We start from the raw sequence: 21656 nt of genomic DNA on the forward strand, positions 1-21656 counted from the left end.
TTTCTTCTTAAAAAGTTGTAGTGTTTTCAAAGCTTATAGTTGGTATAACTTTGAACCTTCCAACAAGCAAAAATCAGAGGACATTTTTTAACAGGCTGTGAATGATAACCTTTTCTCATCAGAATGTTTTGTATCAAAAAAATGATTCATTGCTTGGAAGATGGCAGCCGTTTACGTAGCTGAAAGTCCTGCTCCTGAGGAACACGGACTCTGGAGGTGGCTGAGTGGACATTGCCAGTTACCCTGCGGTGGTGTTGGAGATGACGTACTTAACCTTGATCAGTCCACTGCGCCTCACCTTCAAGTTCTCATCTGGCTGGTTACGTAGGTTACTGGTGTCTGTATCATTTTATATTATCGTGGAGCACAAACGACAGTAAACATTGAAATGGGATGTTTGGAGGCAGTTTATGGGTATCAGTCATATTTCATAAAAGTTAGACTTAGGTGTCTAGTATAAGCCAGGATAATGTTTGTAGGGGAGAGCGAAGAGAGTGTTTACCCCACTTCTGACTACATATCTGAAGACCTGAGCAGAGATGCAAAGATGAATGGTACAAGCTCTTCCATTGCTGTGTGAGTTGCAGGAAAAGGATGTCTGTCCCTGGATGAATAGAAAAAGGCAACAAAACATCACAGTATTTATTTGTGGTGGGAAAGGAAAGGAGATGCTTATGGGCGGGCACCACCACACCCAGGCATACCACATTCTTTAAAAAGAGTGTTTGGTGATAGGATTTCTAGCTAAATGTGGGTGTAGGTATGTAGTAGTTCTTAGAACTGCATGCGAAGAAGTCAGAATGAGGTGTGATACCTCAGGAGGAACCCCCCCCCCCCCCCCCCCGAGATCCATGGTGCATCAGCCATGCCTGACCAAGAGTTTAAGATGCCATTGAGGATGATGCAGGATCGCCAGTTTAGCGGGTGTTGAGATTCTGGACAACCTTCCAGTTGCCTCAGCATTGTATAGGGAAATATGGTAACTCCATTTCCCTGTCAGTGACATCCTGATTTCTATTCTCCCCCTGGTTCTTTTCCGCTTTTACTTACACACAGCCGATAATTATCTACAAACCAGTGACCTGGAGAGGAAGCCAAGCGCCAGGACTTACAAAGGCCTGGAAGTCCCTGATCTCATTTCCCATCTACCCTTTGGAAAAGAAAACACTTTCAGCACTGTTTTTTCCTGGGTATATATATATATATTTTTTTTTCCCCAATATCAGGACTTTGTTTTTTACTTTTTACAAAAAATGCTCTTTTTGTTAATTCCTTGAAAATTTGACAGCTGGAATTCAGTGTCCAACAATGTGATTTTATGTGAACATTATGGGATAGTAGTTCATGTCTAGGGCTAGACCTACCTGGAAAATATATATATATATATATATATATATATATATATATATATATATATATATATATATATATAAAATGTTTCCAAATTGATATTAGACAGGCCTTTAGGAAGTGAGAGTTTTCATTTTGTTCAAGTATAAGAAAGTGACTTGATAAGTTTCCATTATGGAATGATCCTTGAAAAGACTAATTGGCTTTTCAGGCAGGAAGGTGGCCTTTGAGCTGGGCTGAAGAGAGTATGTACTTAATGAATACTCGTGGCCTGTGTGAGGGATCAGCAGCTTTGTCTGGTGCTTCGGGCTGTACACACAGACCAGAACCTCCGACTTCACACTGTGAAGCCTGAGGAGAGGAGAGGAAAGTGTTGTGGAAACTTGTAAGAAGCTGGAGTTTTAAAGCATGTTCATTGTTACCACACAAGTCACATTCCAGACAGCCTGGAACCTCAGAGGTCCACCCTGAGAAAGAAATGAGGGCCAACAGAAAGGATGAACTAACCACCAGTGTGGGAGACAGGAGCTGGGTGGACTCCCAGGAAGGAGGAGGAGGAGCACACACAGGACAGACAGACGTGCACCAGGAGCCAGGCTGGGGGTGCGGCCAGGTGTAGAGCTGCTGGCCTGGTGGGTGAGAGGCCCGCAGTTCATCCCAGCACCATAAAACAAAAGCAAAACACTAGGGAACCGTGATTTAGGAACCATCGTCACCTCAGTGCATCTCTACACTGCTGAGTGGACAGAGAGACTCCAGGGTGGAAACTTGGGGGTCACAGAGTAGCTAGGGAGGGATACCCCCCCCCCGCCCCCGTTCCCAAGAGAGTCATTGTGAGGTGCCAGCAGACTCAGAAGGAACACGAGAAATGAGCTTTCCTTCTGCCTTGATCAGGCTCGTCCTTTGCAGGGTTGTAAGTTGTTCTTCGGAAGGCTTTTGTTGTTTTGGAGTTTGGGGTGTTTATTTAGAATTATTTTTAAATAGTGTGTTTGTGGGTATGAATGCAGGTGCCAGCGGAGGCTCGAAGCCTAGGAAGCCCCGGAGCTAGAGATGTAGGTGGTTGTGAGCCACATGACCTGAGTGCTGGTAACTGAACTTAAACCTCTGAAGAGGATTGTAACCACTGAGCCATCTTCCCAGCCCCACCCCCACCCCCACCCCCGGGCGGGGTGGGGGTGTGTTGGTTTGTTTTAACATGATTTTATTTTTTGTAAATGTGCATGTGTGTGCAGTTGTCTGAGGAGGCCGGAGAGCTTTGGATTCCCTGGAGCTGGAGTTACAGAGTTAGAGTTAGAGTCATTTGTAAACCAGCGAGGGGGTGCTAGGAATTGCCCTCACCCTCTGCGAAGAGCAGTGTGAGTTGTTAACCACTGAGCCACCTCTCCAGCCCCTGTTTGGGGTTAAATGGAATTCTCTCTCCAGGCCCTTTACAGGTGAGCTAAGCATTGAGACCGGGGTGGGCTGGGGGAGGGGGGCACTTCTCTAGGTGAGCAGACCATGGGAGTTGAAGGCCAGGCCAGGAACTTTGAGGTGTGTAGTGTGGGACGCCCTACATGAATTTGAGTTTCCAGGCTAGCGTGGTGCCGGAGCCATTCACCAACAGCTCGTGTGCTTTGAAACAAATGCCTCTGCTGATCCTTGAGAGCCGCCAGCCTTCTGTGTGCAGCCAGCCAGTGCAGCCCTGTTCCCAGAGCCCTCTGCTGCTGCGGTTTCCATGTCGCACTGCATCCAAAGATGTTCAGTGTACAGACAACCCAGTCAGTGGTGTGTCCAGCAGACATCAAAGGGACAGAGTTCTGCAGGCACCACAAGACAGCGTGCAGTTGGTCTTAGGCCTAGAGAGGGAGAGTCGGAGCGGGGAGCTTTCCTGATAATAGGCAGTGGTTTGGAACTGGAGATCACTTTAAAACATTGATGTGGGTGCTGCATTCCTTTGGGCTGGCTGAACATATTAATAATTTAAAAAAACAATCAAGCTAGGGCTTATCATGTGATGAAGGCAGTGAGCCCAGCCAGGGGACACCAGTCTCAAGAGCCCAGTGTCTTCTGGGTCACCTGGCGGTGCTTTGTGGCTGTGTTCATTTCTCTCCTTCTTCAGGTACCTTTCACCAACTAGGAGTTGTCCTTTTCCATGTAGACTGAACTGCGATTTCTCAGACAAATGTATGAAATTTGCAGAGTTTTGAAGGGATCATCCTATGGAGAAATAAAGGCAAAATAATGACAAATCTGGAATGCTCCACAGTGGATTGTGACGAGGGCTCTGCAAAGATGGTCACGTTCTCTAGGCGTGGTGGCACATTCCTATAATCCCAACGCTCGGGAGGCAGAGACAGAAGGAGTTTCAAGGCCAGCCTTGGCTACCTAGTGAGTGTGAGGCTAGCCTAGGTTCCTTAAGACCCTGCCTCCTAGTGAAGAGCCGGCCATTCTCTGACCTAGTGTCTCAGTAGTGACTGAGGCAAGGCTACCCGACCCAGGGTTGTCCGCCTAGTACCCCACCTCCCTTCTCCTGGGAGAGCAGCCACACTCCCTCTCCTGTCTGTCCTTGGTGTCTGTTTGTCTGTCTGAGTGAGGCCACTCCCGGCTTTCTGCTCCTGGATCAGAGGAGACAAATACTTGGTCTCCATCCCTGCAGCTGGCTTAGGTTACAGCCCACCCGCTTCTCTGGGATCTCTTCTTTGGTTCATTGTTCTTGGGGTCCCTGGGGGAAGGGTGGACCTTTTGTTTCAGGCTTCTAATTAAAATCTTATAAAAAATGTTTTATATGCCCAGCGGATATGCATACTTCGCCCCGCCTCAGGAATTAAGAGTATTTGAAGTAGTTTAATGCCATCGTAAAGTGATTAATAAAATAACCAGCAGTGTGTGAGTGGAGAGGTGTCCAAAAGTAAAGATGGAACACAGCTCCATACCTTTGACAATATTTATATTTCTTTAAATCCATATAGTGAATCTTTCCTCTTTTTGTTTCATTTCCAAAAGTAACTTGAGCAATGTAAGTCAAAGCAAATCCGATATTCATCTTTTCTCTTTTTACTGGATTTTTTTTTCCTCTCTTTTGGTTTCTCACAGATCACTTGCTAGCACTCAGCTTAGCTGGTGGGAAGGGGTGGGACTTGGAATTCCATGTTCACAGAGCTGTGGAATTTCTGAGCCACAGAGGAAACCTGGCGGTCCTAGAAGGCCAGTTTATAGACGGTGGAAAGTTCAGACTTTCCCCAGCACTAGGCTGCTGAGAGGCACACCTCCCCCCCAGGGCTCTTGGGTTTCCTGGCTTTCTATTCAGATCCCTTCCCAGTGTCACTGCCCAGCTGCTGCCCTAGGAAGTTTGATGAGATGATCTGATCGGCTTCACATTTCTCCTCCTTGGAAGCTTGAGCTTCTGGGTGGTGTGGGTGTGGGAGGGGGTGTGTGGGAGGGGGTGGAGAGAGGTGGGCAGTGGGGGTTTCATGGTCACATGTGTAAGATAGACCCCGTCATCCCCTTGGGATCTGGACTTGGGTTAGTTTAAAAATGGGGAGCTAAATTAAATCTCAGAAGATAGGATTGCAGCAGGTCCCGGGTCGGAGCCAGGACAGGGAGCTGCCAGGTCAGGAACTGTTGCCTCTCTGTGTTCCCCCAGGGGGTCACACAGCCCAGAAGTTTCCTACTCTGACCTTGTAGCTCGGGACCATCAAAGTGTTTGCAGGGAATCATTTCAATCAAGAGAAAAGTTCTTAAAGTAAAATAATCTACTTGAATTTTTAGATTTCAAACCAGAGTGGGAGATGGTGGTATGTTTTGCTCTTCCTGGGTCTGGGAACAATGAAATGGTTCCATTTCATTCCATAAAAATGGAAAGCTTGGCTTGGGGGTTGCTAGTGTCCACCCATTTTTCAAAGTGCCTTTGATGGGGACACTGTGCTCCTCTCTTCAATTTCAACTATTCCACTGGTTCCTTGGGGTTCCTTGTGAGAATCTAGTTTGTCTCTGGATAAGGTAACTAAGGATTTCTGTGTGTCAAAGGCTGCCAGTTTTTAAACCATATAAAGTTATTTCTCATGGTAGCTGGAAAGCTGTTATTTCTAAATTGCATTTTGAATTTGGAGGTGTCCATCTTAGTGGTTATTTGGGATGCTAACTATACTTTGCTTTACTCCTCAGAGGCCAACCCCTTCCCCTTTCATATTTGACTCTCCATTTACCCAGATTCCCTGTCTGTGGGTTCAAACAACATCAGCTGAGAATATTTGGAGAAAAGGAGAATATATGAGCATGTGCGGACTTTGTATAATTGTTCCCTAAATGGTGCAGCATGGCACCTCTTTAGATATTATGGTCTTGTCTTGTCTTGTCGTAGGTGTTAGAAATAATTGAGAGAAATTGCATGGGATCTGTTTAGATACTCACCTAAGGTAAAGGACTTGAGTATCTCTGGATTTTATAGATATGGGAGGTCCTGGACCTAGTTCTTCAAGGTCACTGAGGGATGAGTGTAATTTATTTCTAAATATTAAGAGACTGGGGCTGGCCATTTGTATTAGAATGCCTTATAAACTATCTTGAATTAGTGTAGACTTGGAAGTTACATTGCATCAACCTCCCTTTAACCTCTAAGATTCCCCAGAGAAAGAGTAATGACTGTCCCCATTGCTGTAGATGAGGAAAATAAACTATGAAAGATTAGGAGATTTACGTAATGTTACAAAGCAAGCAGGAGCCTCATTAAGGAAACAGTGGGATTGCTATTTGCCATTTTTGATGTTGATTTTTGGAAATAGGATAAAGACCCATCCTTTGGCAAAAATAATTACTAGGGATAGGAATGCGGAGGATATGAGCTCAGCATGGCTGCACACACCTTTAGTCTCAGCAGCACTCAGGCTGAAGCAGGAAGGTCATGGGCTGAGGTTCAGCCTGTGCTGTATGGTAAAAGCCTGTCCACACAACCCCAAAAAAGAACTACAGCATTAGAACGAAACTTAGCTCATTGTTTGGAAGGGCTCTGGTACTCACGGAGTGTGACTCTTAGGAGATTGATTTGAACTTTTTATAAACCTGATAAATAAAACTATAGAAATTTAATGTTAATTGGTTTGGCATAGAGAAGACTATAGTCTGGATGTGACTTTTAATACACAAAATCTATAGAGAGGTTAAAATAGAACATTTGCTTGTGCTATAGACATCCCTTGTCAATTTCTGTAATGGGTCAGAGAGCTTTTGTCTTAATAGGAAAGCCTTATATGCAAGTAATGGATGGTGATTGGCGGTTTCCTTTTTCTATCCCCATTGACTGTTTTATTCATTCGTTCCTGAAACATTTATCAAGTATTTATCTCAGAGATACAAGTAAGAGGGAGATGCCTCTTGGCTTTAAAGGAACTCAAAATCTATTAGAGGAAAAGGCATGTGCCTGCAGGAGAGGGCTAGCTAATGGAACCAGCTGTTAAAACAGGTCTTGGACATTGTTTTAAGATTACTGAATTATAGGGTCAAATATCAGCTTTTCAGGTCCGTAGACCAGATAGTTGATCAATATGACCAGAGTTGTTCAGACTCAAGGGAACTGACATGCATTTGCTGACTCCACAAGAAAAGCAAAATACTGTTTTATTAAAGTATGTTGGGATTTCAATAAAAAAGTCAATCTGACTATTTGTTTGCTTTGCATCTTTTCCCAGTAAGAAAATCAAAATGGGAAGCATGTTGTAAACAAGTGGATTGTCCAGACAAGTGGATTGTGGAGACTGGACTTAGAATGAAGGCAATGAGGACGGTAGCTGTGGCATTAATGGCGGCTGCTCCATTTGTGACAAGTCCACTATACCCCCAGGGAATCTAACCTGATGGAGTCCAGCCTTGGTTTTTAAGTAGTGATAGGGAAGGTCTCCTACTATGCAAGTCCTGTTCTTTCTGTGACCTGTTTTTACCCCCTGATTGATTAAAGTGGTGGGGTGTTAGTGTTTAATTGAAAGTCAATTGAGTTCAAAGGCAGTTTTTGACATAGCAGCTGTGCTTACTTCTAGGCCCTATCTATCTATCTATCTATCTATCTATCTATCTATCTATCTATCTATCTATCTATCTATCTACCTACCTACCTACCTACCTATCTATCTATCTATCTATCTATCTATTGATTGTCATGACCTCATGTATCCCAGGCTGGTCTGGAACTTGTTATGCTTCTGAGGATGACCCTGAACCATTGATTTTCCCCTCCTCCACCTTCCAAGTGCTGGGGTTCTAGGCATGTGCCACCAGGCTTTAGTCAGTGCTGGAGCCAACCCAGGGCTTGGTACATGTGAGGCAAGCACCCTACCAACTGAGCTCCATCCCCAATCCATCCCTGTGTTGTAAAGCAAAGCTGATCTCATTAGTTGTGTTTGGTTTTATCTTTAGGTCTTTCTCTCTCTCTCTCTCTCTCTCTCTCTCTCTCTCTCTCTCTCTCTCTCTCTCTCTCTCTCTCTCTCTCGTTTGTTCTGAATACAACGTGAACTCATCCTTTACTGTTTCAGTGTAAAGTCCGATACACCTTTGTTCGATGTTCTGTTTTAATGGATTTGGACCCTCTGCTCTTTTCTTTCACGTCGTCCTGGAATTCAGTGCTCTTCTCTGAATGGCCTTCTAGATGGAGTACTGGTTATGCTATGAGAACTTATTTCCTTCTTCATCAGACTGTATTGCTTGCTGAGTGGCAGATATGTGTTATTAAGTGTCTTGATAGATGGGTAAATATTTATGCTGAGCCCTTAAATGATTGGTAGAATATTTTTCATGAAGGGAGGACACTATAGGTTGTATTTGGGATCTGGCTGATACTCACTTTTTATCCATTTTACGTGCATGACCTCTTTAGGCCACCGACTGAATAGAAGGTGATGATAGAAACCAGGTTGCAGCAGACTGTCTCTGAGGAGTGCTCTGTCCTGCGGGTGCAACATTCTTCAGTACTGTGCCGCTCAGCTGCTTCTGCTCTCTTACAACCATGTTTCATTGGTCTGTTGAGTAACAAACCACCCAGAAGTCTAGTAACTTAACTGTGTTGATTGTGTCTCACAGTTCTGAATTCTGGTCAAGGGCCAGCTGACTGGTGTAGTTGAAAGTTTTCCTATGTCTCGCCCTTCCTGCAGCCGCTTGGACAAGTAAACACACAGGGGCTTATATTAATTACAAACTGCATGGCCATGGCCTCTAGCTCAATTTTCTTGCTAACTACCTCTTATAACTGAACTCAGCACATTTCTATTAATCTATATGTTACCACATGTTCCGTGGCTTTACCTGTGTGCCATTACAAGCTGCTTCCTGGACGGCAGGATGGCATCTCCTCCACCTCTGCCTTTCTTTTTCCTGTTTCTCTCCTGGGTTTTCCGCCTGCCTTTCCTTCTTGCCATAGGCCAAACAGCTTTATTTATCAACCAATCAGGGCAACACGTATTCACAGTGTACAGAAAGACATCCCACATATGGATTGGTTCTGCTCTAGTTATCTAGGGAGGCCGTGTCTAAAATGGCCTCTTCACTCCTGTGATGTGTTTGCCTTGGGGGAGTGGAATGTATAATATGGTCCTTCTTGATGGCCATCTTATGTTTTTTCTTAGTAGTCTCAAAAATAGTAGAATTTTTAGAAATATATTTTCACCAGCCCTTTGAGACTTTCATAATGCATACAATGCGTTTTGATCATATCCACCCCTCCTCCTCCCCCCAAGTCTTCCCACCTTCATCCCCCACCCCAACTTCAGGGCCATATGACCCACGGAGTCCCCTTTTTGCTTCCTGTGTCTTCACGGACATGGGACCATTCACTGGAGCATGATCCATCTTCCAGGACCTTCATCCCTAAAGAAAACTGATTAGCCACTGCCTCCAGCAGCAATCAGCCGCCAATGGCTCTTCAGCTGTGGGGCTGTGAGCCCATCCCCCCACCATGCTGGAATGTTGACTGTCTTGGTTTTGTTCAGGTCTTGTGTTGACTATGAGTTCATGAATGCAGTGATCCTAGAATATAGTGCCCGGAATATACTTTCATTTCAGTCTGTCCTACCCACCCTCCGGCACTTACGGTCTTTCTATTCCTTCATCCATTATGATTCTTGAATCTTTTTCTGGGGGGAGGGAGGTGTAATGCAGATGTCCCATTTGTGGCTGAGCACCTCACAGATGTGTGTTCTTTGCGCTTTTACCCATTGTGGGTTTCTACATGAACCAATGTCCATGGCACAAAGATGAGGCTTGGCAGCTGCAGAGACAGGGGGATTCTTCGTATGGCGCTTGGCTCAGCTTGGAAAGAAGAAGGAAGTGCCTTTCCTAGAGGGTACCTTTGGAATGCACACGATGACTTTCCTACTTGGTTTTGGTAGTCCAAGCCAGCCTGTGTTCAGAGGAAGAGGAAGTAGCCTCCACCTTTTGGTATGAGAGCAGCATCCCTACAGTGAGGAAGGGCGAAGGGTCGGGCCCCCTGGAGCCTTCCTTAGAGAGCATTTAAAATGGGTCTGATGGAATGTAGTTCAAGAACTCAGATGTGACACGTGAGCCAGATGAGTGTAAAGGAGCACAGCTAACATTGTTTTAAATGAAGTCTCTAGTGGGTGAAGATCGTGATTTCTAGTGGCAGAAAGTGATTGGTCAAAATCAGTTAGGAACTGATCACAAATGACTGATGTGTAAACCTAAATTTGAATCAAGTCTCAGTCTCTCCGTCTGTCTGTCTGTCTGTCTGTCTGTCTGTCTGTCTCTATATATCTCCCCCTACCCCAGACCGTGTTCTGGTATATGTCTGGCCTTGAACACAGCAATCTCCTGCCTTAGCCTTCCAGATGCTGACATTATAGATGAGAATAACCAGGCCTGACAGGTGTCAGTCTGTTGATTTAAAGTTGTTTTCCCTTTCAAATGAGAGCGTAACAGCCTTTTATCCTAACAATCTAGAAGAGCTGTTGACAGTTGTTTTCCTTACCCAAGGCAGGTGTTAAGGAATAATGCCTCATAATGACAGGTTCTTGAGTTCATAATTCTACCGGGAAATTTTTGCAACAAATTTTCTTTCTTTTTGGTGCTCTAATGTGAAGTGGGCTTGAAGTGACCCTGATCATGGTTCTTTTTCTTCAGGTTTTCTTCAGGTGAGCCAGTTGGTGAAGGTCTCACATATATAGTTAGATTTTTTAAAAATGTGGAAGGAGCCAGTAAATCAAGCTAAGGAAATAACGGTATCCAAGGACACAGAAGGTGCCCTTGTTTGAGATGCACAGACTTTGATGGTCAGTTTTCTCTATTGTAGTCATGGCTGGCTTGTAAGATGTTTGGCAGTCTGGGAAGACATGATGTTGTGTGAAGGTTTTTTGAACAGTTTGCACCTCTTTCCCGTGTTTATGATCATGTATCTCTCTAGCATACCTTGAAAACAGTTTTACAGTAAAAATAAACATTTGTTTGAAATATTCACTAAGAAACCAAGACTCAGGGTCTTAAAACTTCCCCAGGGGCAGAGGAGACAAATAATTCACCTTCATAGGACTTGGGTGGAGGACATAGTAAGGAAGCCGCCATCTAAACACGGGCTTTAAGATGGCGCTCAAAGATCAGTGTGATGTACGCAAAGCCAGAGCAGCTAGAGAAGACATCCCGGGGAAGACCTGGAAATCTGAAGCTGACTCTGATAGTCCATCACGTAGCAGCAGTTGACAGATGGGATTGCAAGAAGCTACAGAGGGAGGAGAAAGTCTTTGGCAGGTCCTTGTTCATTGTTCAAGATTAGTGTCCATATTAAAGAACTGAAATAAAATTAAACACACAAAATAAATCAATAAGTAGACAGATGAATTCAGGAGTTCTCAGATGAAGAAGTATAAATGGCCAATAAATATGTGAAAATCTTTAAGGTATTATCAGGCAGATACAACTAGAAATTAGGTTGAGATTCCATCTTACCCCCCGTTAGAGTGGCTATCATTAAGAAAACAAAAAGTGGGGGCAGGAGAGGTGGCTTAGTGGTTAAGAGCTTTTGCTGCTCTTGTACAGGACTGGGGTTCAGTTCCCAGCACCCATGTGCTGGCTCACAACCATCTGTAACTTCAGCTTCAGGGGATCTGACGCCTTCTTTGGACCTCTAAGGGCACCAGGCATGCATATGGTACACATACATACATATAGGCAAGACATTCATGCACATAGAATAAAGTAAATCTAAAAAGAAAGTGAGCAACAAAGGGTGGTGAGGATCTGGGAGAGAAATGGACCCATGTGCTGGTGGGACTGTGAATTAGAACAGCCACCGTGGAAGTCAGAATGGAGGTTCCTCAAAAATCTAAAACTAGAACTACCCGCAGGATCTAGCTGTCCCGTTCCTGGGGCTTATACATAGAGTAACCGAGGTTGGAATACTGTAGAGATGCCTTAAATCTGTTGGCTGCAGCACCGCTCACAATAGCCAACTTACCGATCAGCCTGGGTCTGTAAGGAAGTGTGGTAGGATTCACAGTGGAGTATTAGTCAACCATAAAGAGCAAAAGTGGGTTGTTTTCACAGAAATGGAGCTGTGGTGGTAAGAGAAGCAAGGTGGATTCGGGAAGCAAATGTCACACCTTTTCTATCATATCTAGACTCTAAAGGTGTTTTGTTGTTGTTTGCTTTTTAAAAAGTCTGAGAAGAAGGAGAGGCTGGAGGAAGGACAAGAGAAGGGGAATGGGCGTGTCTGAACACGATCACAGTATGTGGTGTATAGATACAGAAATTGAGCACAATCTCAGTAGTGGTGTGTACATACGGAGATTGAACACAATCACAGTGTGTGGTGTATACATACAGAGATTGAACACAATCACAGTGTGTGGTGTATACATACAGAGATTGAACACAATCACAGTGTGTGGTGTATACATATGGAGATTGAACAAATTACAGTATGTGGTGTATAGATACGGAGATTGAACACAATCACAGTGTGTGGTGTATACATAGGGAGATTGAACACAATCACAGTGTGTGGTGTGTCCATATGGAGATTGAACACAATCACAGTGTGTGGTATGTACATACAGAGATTGAACACAATCACAGTGTGTGGTGTATACATAGGGAAATTGAACACAATCACAGTGTGTGATGTATACATACGGAGATTGAACAAATCACAGTATGTGGTGTATAGATACGGAGATTGAACACAATCACAGTGTGTGGTGTGTACATATGGAGATTGAACACAATCACAGTGTGTGGTGTGTCCATATGGAGATTGAACACAATCACAGTGTGTGGTGTATACATACAGAGATTGAACACAATCACAGTGTGTGGTGTATACATACAGAGATTGAACACAATCACAGTGTGTGGTGTATACATAGGGATATTGAACAAATCACAGTATGTGGTGTATAGATACGGAGATTGAACACAATCACAGTAGTGGTGTATATATATGGAGATTGAACACAATCACAGTAGTGGTGTATACATACCTCAGTGGCATTTCAATATAGCATAGTGAAATCCATTATTTTTAGTCAGTGTCTGTGGTGATATATTGTGAACCCTAATAAAATTTGCCCAAAGATCAGAGAACAGAACAAGCCACTAGATTAAACATAGAGGCCAGGCAGTGGTGGCACACACCTTTAATCCTAGCACTTGGGAGGCAGAGATCCATCTGGATCTCTGTGAGTTCAAGGCCACACTGGAAACAGAGCCTGGCAGTGGTGGTACACACCTTTAATGCCAGGATGGGGAACACACACACCTTTAATCCCAGCACCATAGAGGTTGAGGCAGGAAGTGATATGGTGGTCAGAGAAAGGTATATAAGGCATGAGGAGACAGGAACTAAAACTTTTCAGCTGAGAAACCCCTTTTGGCTAGAGGCCTTTTGGCTAGAAGGCTTTTTCAGGCTGAGGAGTTGGTGAGGTAAGAGGTAGTGGTTGTGACTTGTTCCTTTGTCTCTCCAAACTTTCAGCATTTACCTCAATATCAGGCTCCAGATTTTTTATTAAAAGACCTTTTGGAATTTAAGCAGCAGATGTTTAAGTCTATGCTAATAAAATACAAAAAAAAGTGTAAGACTGAAATCTCCTGCATCAAAAATAGCTCTAATCTTCAGAGGCAAGAAATAGCTTTCTTGGTCTGTAGATTCATGTAATAATTAGTGATAATTAGCCTGCCATGCTACCTCGTCTGGGCATTGGAACTTCAACATGTCACTGGATCTGTCGTGAATGACCTGAGGAGGCAGCTGTCCTCACCTGCCGGGGGAAAGTGGGGTGTTTCAGAGGCTTTGGTCCCATTGGTCAGCTGCAGTTAGCCTGGCCCTCAGTCTTCACCAGCTCTTCCTGTGTTCTGTTCACAGACGGCTGTCCTGAGGCGGCAGGGGCGGTATGTGCGGTCCACGGTCCCCTCGAACGCAGAGGAGGAGGCACAGAGCTTATTTGTCACTGAGGTAGGTTTTCATGTTCTCTGCATCATGTGCATTATAAAGACGTTTCCCTCCACCCCTGCTTTTTCACTAAATCTTGTTCTTCCTAATGCTGTCAAAGAGGTAATGACATTTATATGACAATTAAAATAGAAAGTTTTGGGTGTGTAGAATGAACGGAAATGTTTACAGAGCTCATTTGTAATTCCCAAATACCTATTTCTACGGAGTTTTTCTTGGGCACATAGACTAAAGGGTAACTGGTAAATGGAACTCTGTCATCAGTATGGTTTGTAACGGTCGATTCAGCAATGCATTATCGGTTCTTTTGCTTCCTGGTATGTTTGTATTTGCAGGTTAGGTTAGGGACTAGAACCAGGTGCTTATAGGCACACCTGATTATCTCTGACCTGTGTGAGATATAATCACAGTTTTTCTTGTTTGAACACACAAATAATAACCTGACCAAAGAGAAATCATCACCAACTAGAAGCATGGCTTTGACTCCCTGTGTGTTTGCTTATTCCTCCAGCTGTTTTTAGGTAGAAGAAACTAATCTGGAATTTTGTTTCTTGAAATGTCTCTTCCTTTAGAAATGAGTTTGGGGGCCCAGCAAGATGACCCAGTAGGTAAGGGTGCCTGGCAACACCAGTTAGATCTCCAGGACCCACACATAGAAGAAGAAAGCCAACTCTACAGGTTGTTCTCTGACTTTCACACACACACACACACACACACACACACACACACACACACACACACAATTTAAAAATGAGTTGGGCCCAACTTTTTCTAGTTGATATTTAGATGAGATACATCCCCATTAGTAAAACTGCAAATAAGGTGTGCTTTTTAAAGTGAAGACCAGTTAAATAACAATAGTTTGTTTTACTGGAGATTTAAAAATAAAAAATCTGCATATAAAATGTTTAAAGCAGTGTTCTGTCACCTCCTAAAGGTTATGTCCTGCTTCATTTCCTTCTCCACCACATTAGCACCTTTAATTCCGCACACACTAGGTGTGTTTACACAGACTTCCATACACACACTAGGTGTGCTTACACAGACTTCCATACATACACTAGGTATGTTTACACAGGCTTACACACACACACTAGGTATGTTTACACAGACTTCCATACACACACTAGGTGTGTTTACACAGACTTCCATACACACACTAGGTATGTTTACAGAGACTGCATACACACACTAGGTGTGTTTATACAGGCTTACACACATACTAGGTATGTTTACACAGATATGAACAATTCTTTAAAAGCAGGCTTTGGCAAAAATGTGACTTCAGACAAAATCTGCCCTGCAGACATTTTCGTGACTAATGTTTTATTAATCCATGGCCTTGGCCATCTGTGTACATATTGAGCTGTAGTCATAATACAACTGACTTGAGATAAAGTGACCCTGAAAGCTCATGGTGTTAGGACTGTCTGGACTTCCACAGAACGTTTGCTGACTTCTGCCTTAGAGCATGTGGTGAAATTATCACTCAGTTCTCCCAACTCTTTAAAAAAGTTTTGTTTTTGTTTTTATGGTGGGGGAAAACCCTCAGTTACATTTTTTAAAGATTTGTCTGTTCTTTTTAAATTATTTCTTTAGATTTATTTAATGTGTATGAGTGTTTTACCTGCATGTATACATGTGTACCACGTTGTTTTGGTGCCCATGGAGGTCAGAGAAGGGTGTTGGAATCCCTGGAACTGGAGTTGTGAATGGTTGTAAATCATGATGTAGGTGCTGGGAACTGAACCCAAATCCTTTGCAAGAGTAACAAGTGTTCTTAACTCCTGAGCCATGGCTCCAGCCCAAGTTATTTGATGAGTCTGAGTGTGTGTGTGTGTGTGTGTGTGTGTGTATGTTGTGTGTGCATGTGTGTGTGTGTATGTTGTGTGTGCATGTGTGTCATGTGTCTGCAGTGCCAGCAGAGACCAGAGAGGGCATCAGGTCCCCTGGAATTGGAGTTACAGATGGTTGTGAGCCACCGAGAAGGTGCTGGGAATTGAACCCAGGTCCTCTGTATGAATACCCAGTGCTCTTAGCCACTGGGCCATCTCTCCAGCCCCTCAGTTAAGTGTTTGAATCACTTCAGGCTAAACAATCCCTGATCCATCCTGAGCTGCTGGAGCCCATGTGACTAAACTGTGTTACGTCTTTTCCATCTGCTGTCCACCCTCTAGTCTAGAGGACAGTGAACTTGTAAAAAACAACAACAAAAACAAAAAGCAAACAAAACAAATTCCTTCATATGCCTGTCACTCTAACTTAACATTCTTGTTCCCAAGTTTGAAAGGTGAGCTAAAGCTGGGTCACATGCCTACCCATTTGGACACAGTTTTCTTATTAGACTCCTGAGGGAATCTCTTATGTCAAAGACTTTCTGAGTCTTTACTTGGTGCCTCTGCCTTGGGATTTAGCCAGTGCCTACAGTTAGACAGGCACCGGCACTTGTTGAGTGAATCTCTGGGTAGTTTAGAATGCTTGATGCTTTCTGCAGTTCCTTTTATTTTACATTTGCTTAGTGTGTGTGCGTGTGTGTGTGTGTGTGTGCGTGTGCGTGTGCGTGTGCGTGTGCGTGTGCGTGTGCGTGTGTGTGTGTGTGTGTGTGTACACATGTACATGCGTCCCACAATGCATACATGGAGGTCTGAATACATCTTGCAAGAGTTCATTTCTCATTTCTCTTCTTGCACCGTGGGCTTCGGAGGGTTGAACTGGGGTCATCAGGCTTGGTGGCTAGTTCCTTTACCACTGAATCCTTACTACCTAGTTCCTTACCAGTTTAAATATTTAGGTGTTATATTTCCCCATTTTGCTTAAAGTTGTAAACACATGGGCATTCAGATGCTCCCCTCATAACAACATTCGCACTCCCTGCCTTTGCCCCTCCTTGCTCTTCATTTGCCGGGCATATGCTGTACCTCAGGATGGTTTAACGTCTGGTTAGAACGATGGTGTGCAACTTTTGCTACAGTCCTTGAGAGACCGTCACGGCCAGATGAGGAGAATAGGGGTATGCTGCACAGAGTCAGGCCTGCCTCCACGGGCCGGCAGGCCACGGGCAGCTGTAGGAAAACCCATGAGTACATGTGACTTTTCAAACCATATTCCGTGGCTTTGGAATCTGATTTTGAATGTGGTTATCTGACGTCCAGGTGTGAAAGTTTTGCTGGAAATTGTGAAAAAGTATTTGTTAGAATAAATAACATTTAAAAATGTTTACCATTGCGTGGTCAAATGGAGAGATGCTCACCTCCCTGGCTGACTCTGCCCTTGGCCTTTCTCTCCTGTTTATTCTGCCTCCAAAGAGTAATCTAGAACACCCACACTCCCTTCCCTTCATATCTTTTCAAGCAGAGCTGCTCACTGTGAAGCCTGGCATAGAAAAACAGAAATTAAAGAGCAGCACCCATTGTTATTACTGTTGTGAGTTGGTGGCTGCCCGGGTGGAGGCTGTGGCACAGACAAAACACTGGGTGTAAATGAGCCAGAGCAAGAATAGTGACTTGGTTCGAAAGCGTTAGGCACAGACAATTTAAACCCCCCCCCCCCCATAGCACAAATATGTCTTTTCACATGCTCTTCTTCTGTACTCAGTTTTGTGTATGTCAAGAGCTAACTATCTAGAATTTCACATGACCTAAGCCGACTTTAACAAGCTGGACCTTCAGCTACCAAATTCCACTCATTCATATGTGGAGATCTGACTGATGTAGCCTTGTCCATCTTAAGACTGCACAGCCCTCAGATGGGTGCCGACATGCCAGACGGGCGATGAAGGACACCCTGCCCCTCCTTGTCATCATGTAGTGAGGAAGTTCTGATGTCGTGTATGAACACTAGTGTCATTAAAAGAAGCTTAGCAGTGGAGTGAGTGCCCCATACAGTACACACACACACACACACACACACACACACACACACACACACACACACAGAGGTAAAAAGGCCATGATGCCATGTGAGTTGGAGTCTACTACATCTTTCCTCCTCATAACCTCACTCTGTCACTTAGGAACGTGAAGAAAAACCAAGAATAGATTTAAGTGACAGTACTAACAGCCCTAGTTCTATTAGTAAACATCACGAAAGGGTCTTGAGGCTCACGCACTTAAGACACATGGCCTCTTCCCAAACCATGTGCTAATGGTCAGCAGGTACAGGCACCTGCTGCCAAGCATGCTGGCCTGAGTTTGACCCTCCAGACCCATATGGTGGAGGGAGAGCATTGACTCTGGCAAGTTGTCCTCTAGCCTCTGAAAGGACCCACACACCGTGGAGACTCCCTCCCAGACCCTGGATTAGGCACAAACCACACCCAAACACCTGTTTTCACAGAGAGATCCTTTATTAAGTAGGGAAGAAAAGTTAAAGTAGCTGCTTTCTGACTCAGAAAAAAGCAGCAAATGACCTTGTAGGTGTAATTTTTAAGAAGAGAAAAAGGAGAGGTCTCTGTTAGAGTGGGCTAGGATGCTATGCTATGCTTTGATTGGACATGTTTGTAAATGGGTTTTTCTTTGGGCCACCAGCTCACAAAAAAACAACATAGATACTTATAAATTATGAAAGCTCAGCCGATAGCTTAGGCTTGTTTCCAACTGGCTCTTATTACTTAAATCAGCCCATTTCTATTAACTTACTTTCTGCCTCATGGTTTATTACCTCATCTCCGCAGTGCCCATACTGCGTGCCCTGTGTCTCCTGGCGTCTCCGTCTTCTTCTTCCCAGTGTCCTCTCTGCCCAGCAAAGCCTGCCTAGCTATTGGCTGTTCAGCTTTTTGTCAAACCAATCAGAGAGACACGTCTTCACAGTGTACAAAAAGATTATTCCACACACACATTAATTAGGTGAGCCAAAGGGGCTTTTGATTGCTGGACTTCGGTAGTTAGCCTGTGGAATTAGTCTGGCGTTAGAAAATGTCCAAATGAGGAACAGGCCTTGATGGCTAGCTTTAGGGATATAATCTGTGGTTTATAAGGAAGGGGGATGGGCAAGGCCAGCCTGCACCATGTTTGCCAAGTCCAGGCCTGCTAGAGCCCTCCAGCCTCTACGTGAGCACGTTCCCCACAGACAAATAAATAAATGCAGTCTTCTTAGTAACTCTCCCATTGCCGGACCAAGGTAGCTTATAGAAGAGTTTATTGGGGTCGTACAGTTCAGAGGGAGAGTCCATGACCCGTGTGGCAGGGAGAATGGTGGGAGGCAGTCACTGAGAACGCCCATCTCGATTCACAAGCATGAGCCTGAGTGAGAGGCTTTGGGAATGGTGCAGGCTTTTGAAATCTCAAAATTCTATACCCTCCAGTGACACACCTCCTCCAACAAGGCTACACTCCAACAAAACCACACCTCCTCATCTTTTACAAGCAGACCAACTGGGGACCAAACATTTAAATATATGAGCCTCTGGGGGGCAATTCTCCTTCAAACTGCCGTAGTACCATAACTCTTTTTTTTTTATATAAAAACAAATGACTATAAGCCAGGAATAGTAATTGCTATTTCAATGTCACCATATAAAAGCTGCTGTCAGATCATTAATATCAATAACTTGAAACAGCATTTTTCCCAAGGGTCATGTTTCACTGGTTCAAAGTCTTACACCTTGTGGGAGACTCTGCAGGTAGAATTTTGACAGCCCATGATTGATGGCAGAACTTTGATATGTCTCTCGGGTCTGACTCCCCAGAAAGTCACCTGACTTTGTTTCTCTGGTTTGTCTAAATCCCGAACAGTGCATCAAAACCTACAACTCTGACTGGCATCTTGTGACCTATAAATATGAAGATTACTCAGGAGACTTTCGACAGCTTCCGAGGTGAGTCACTTGTTAGATGGACACATGAGGACACGTGTGGCTCCGTCTGCGTAGTCAGAGTCATGTGGGAACAGACGATCGTGAGACTGGGTGTCATACTCTGATGGGGTAGGCAGCAGGAGAACATGTAGGTGGATTAATCCTGTTCTGAAATTCTGTTTGGAGGCCAGAAAGTTTTCACTAAAGTGTATAAAGATAAGGCCACTGTATTGAAATGTTCTGCAGTATGGTTTTATGTTTATTAGACTGACCACGTTTTGTTAGCATTTATTAATTTTATGAAGCAATGAGTTTCATCATGACATTTCATCCACGTATATAACACTCTGATCATCTTCAATCCTCCTTTGCCTCCCACTGTTCAGTTTTCACATGCTCCTTCCACTTTCTCATATTCACACCTTCCTTTTTATTGACATACGTCCACACACACGCTCCTGGGATCATAATCACATGTTCACACGCATACACTGTGCTGTGAGCATGTTCTCTGCTGTCCACCACTCTCCCCATTCCTGCCTGGCCCCCACATCTTCAGGCACATTCTTTTATGTCATCTATGCCTCCATGGTTTTTATGTATCTGTATAAAATTTAGGCACCACATATGGGAGAAAGCAGGTATTTGTGTTTCTGAGATGGGTATAATTTCCGTAATATGACTATTTCCAGTTGCATTCATTTTTTAGGGCTGAAAACAATTTCATCTTATGTATCCATTCCTCTGTTGACAGACACCTAGGTTGGTTCCAGCTTAATTCATGAGAATAGTTTCTCTCTCTCTCTCTCTCTCTCTCTCTCTCTCTCTCTCTCTCTCTCTCTCCCTCTCTCTCTCTCTCTCTCTCCCTTCCTCTCTCCCTCCCTCCCCCCCACCCATCTTAGGTGTCTGTGTGTTTCTTCAAAAGAATATTTTGGAAAAGAAACGTGTGAAGACTATCTATAGTAAAGAAATATTGTTCTGAGAAAGTAACTCTGATACAATGTTTTTCCAGGTCAATTCCTTGCCTGCTTTGAAACTTTAACTGAGAGCATACCAAAAGCAATTGTGTTGGGATAGGTTTGTCACCATGGGAAGCGGGTGGAGAGGGCTGTTAGAAAACAACGTGTTCCGAACCCAGCTGCAAAGGGGAGTGTGATTGGTGCTGGAAACCGAGCAAACGGAGACAGCTGTTCTCAGGGTCACTATCACGACTGAAAATCTTAGGGAACCCAAATTAATGCGTTCTTGGGTTTGTTGCGTCTGTGAGATTTTGAGCCCTTTGTACTTTTCTCACTGGACCTCGCTGTTTGTTTTTCCTATGTGTGTGGCTCAGCCACTCCTTAGAGTGTTCAGCCAACTTCCTGATCACCTCTTTTTAAACATCACAACTCCCGGCCAATGTTATTTTCTCCACATGGATGGGCTCCTTAGCTCTATAGTTCCCCAGTTCTCACTTGGGATTTGGGAATGATTCCTATTTAATCCAATAAATCTACCTTCCTTGTCTTGCTCAGACTATCCCCATGTTGAAAGATAACTGACTACATGTATTCTTTGTTTCCTATGGGGTAGATTTTAACTGTTGGTTGATTTTGCCATTGAGCATTAATAAAAATTTCTAGCTGAATGGAGCATTGTAATTGGGATTACGGACTCTGGGTTTCGTCTGGGTTCGCTTTGCTCTCTATATGCCTCAGTTTCCTCCTGCTTAGTAGTTTGACAATGTCTCCCACCAGCTTAAATGAGTAAGTGAGAGGGCATGTGTAAAGTACCCAGCATGCCTAGCACATAGCTATTCACATGATTGCAGCTACTGCTGCTGTGGTCGTCAATACTGTCCATCATTAATTATTTCATCACCCTCCATCATTAATCACTTAAAATTCTGTGACCCCCTAATTCTTTTCTCTGTCATATTTTATATTAAATTTTTCCCACCAAGTCTTCTAATTAGTACACAATCCAATTTCTTCCATTTAATAGGCCTCCTAGCTCTAGCAAGCTGTGTCTCCATTTCTACAGGTCTACAGGTCTACGGTGCTGTGTGGACCTTTGACTGGGGTCCCTTGTCTCATTGAAAAGCAAGGGCATAGATGG

At 44.0% G+C, this 21656-nt stretch overlaps 1 protein-coding gene across 30 annotated transcripts in view; it reads left to right on the forward strand.

The window, feature by feature from the left end:
* Dock9 (dedicator of cytokinesis 9) overlaps positions 1-21656 on the forward strand; it is a 269995-nt gene that overhangs the window by 125165 nt on the left and 123174 nt on the right. For all 30 annotated transcript variants that reach the window (XM_037208305.1, XM_028868260.2, XM_028868248.2 and 27 more), the window contains exons 3-4: positions 13679-13768; positions 19498-19580. In XM_037208305.1, coding sequence (XP_037064200.1) covers positions 13679-13768; positions 19498-19580 — 173 coding nt within the window. The remainder of the gene's footprint in view (positions 1-13678; positions 13769-19497; positions 19581-21656) is intronic.

Source organism: Peromyscus leucopus, chromosome 9, assembly GCF_004664715.2.
Source record: "Peromyscus leucopus breed LL Stock chromosome 9, UCI_PerLeu_2.1, whole genome shotgun sequence".
In the NCBI taxonomy this organism is placed as follows: Eukaryota; Metazoa; Chordata; class Mammalia; order Rodentia; family Cricetidae; genus Peromyscus; species Peromyscus leucopus.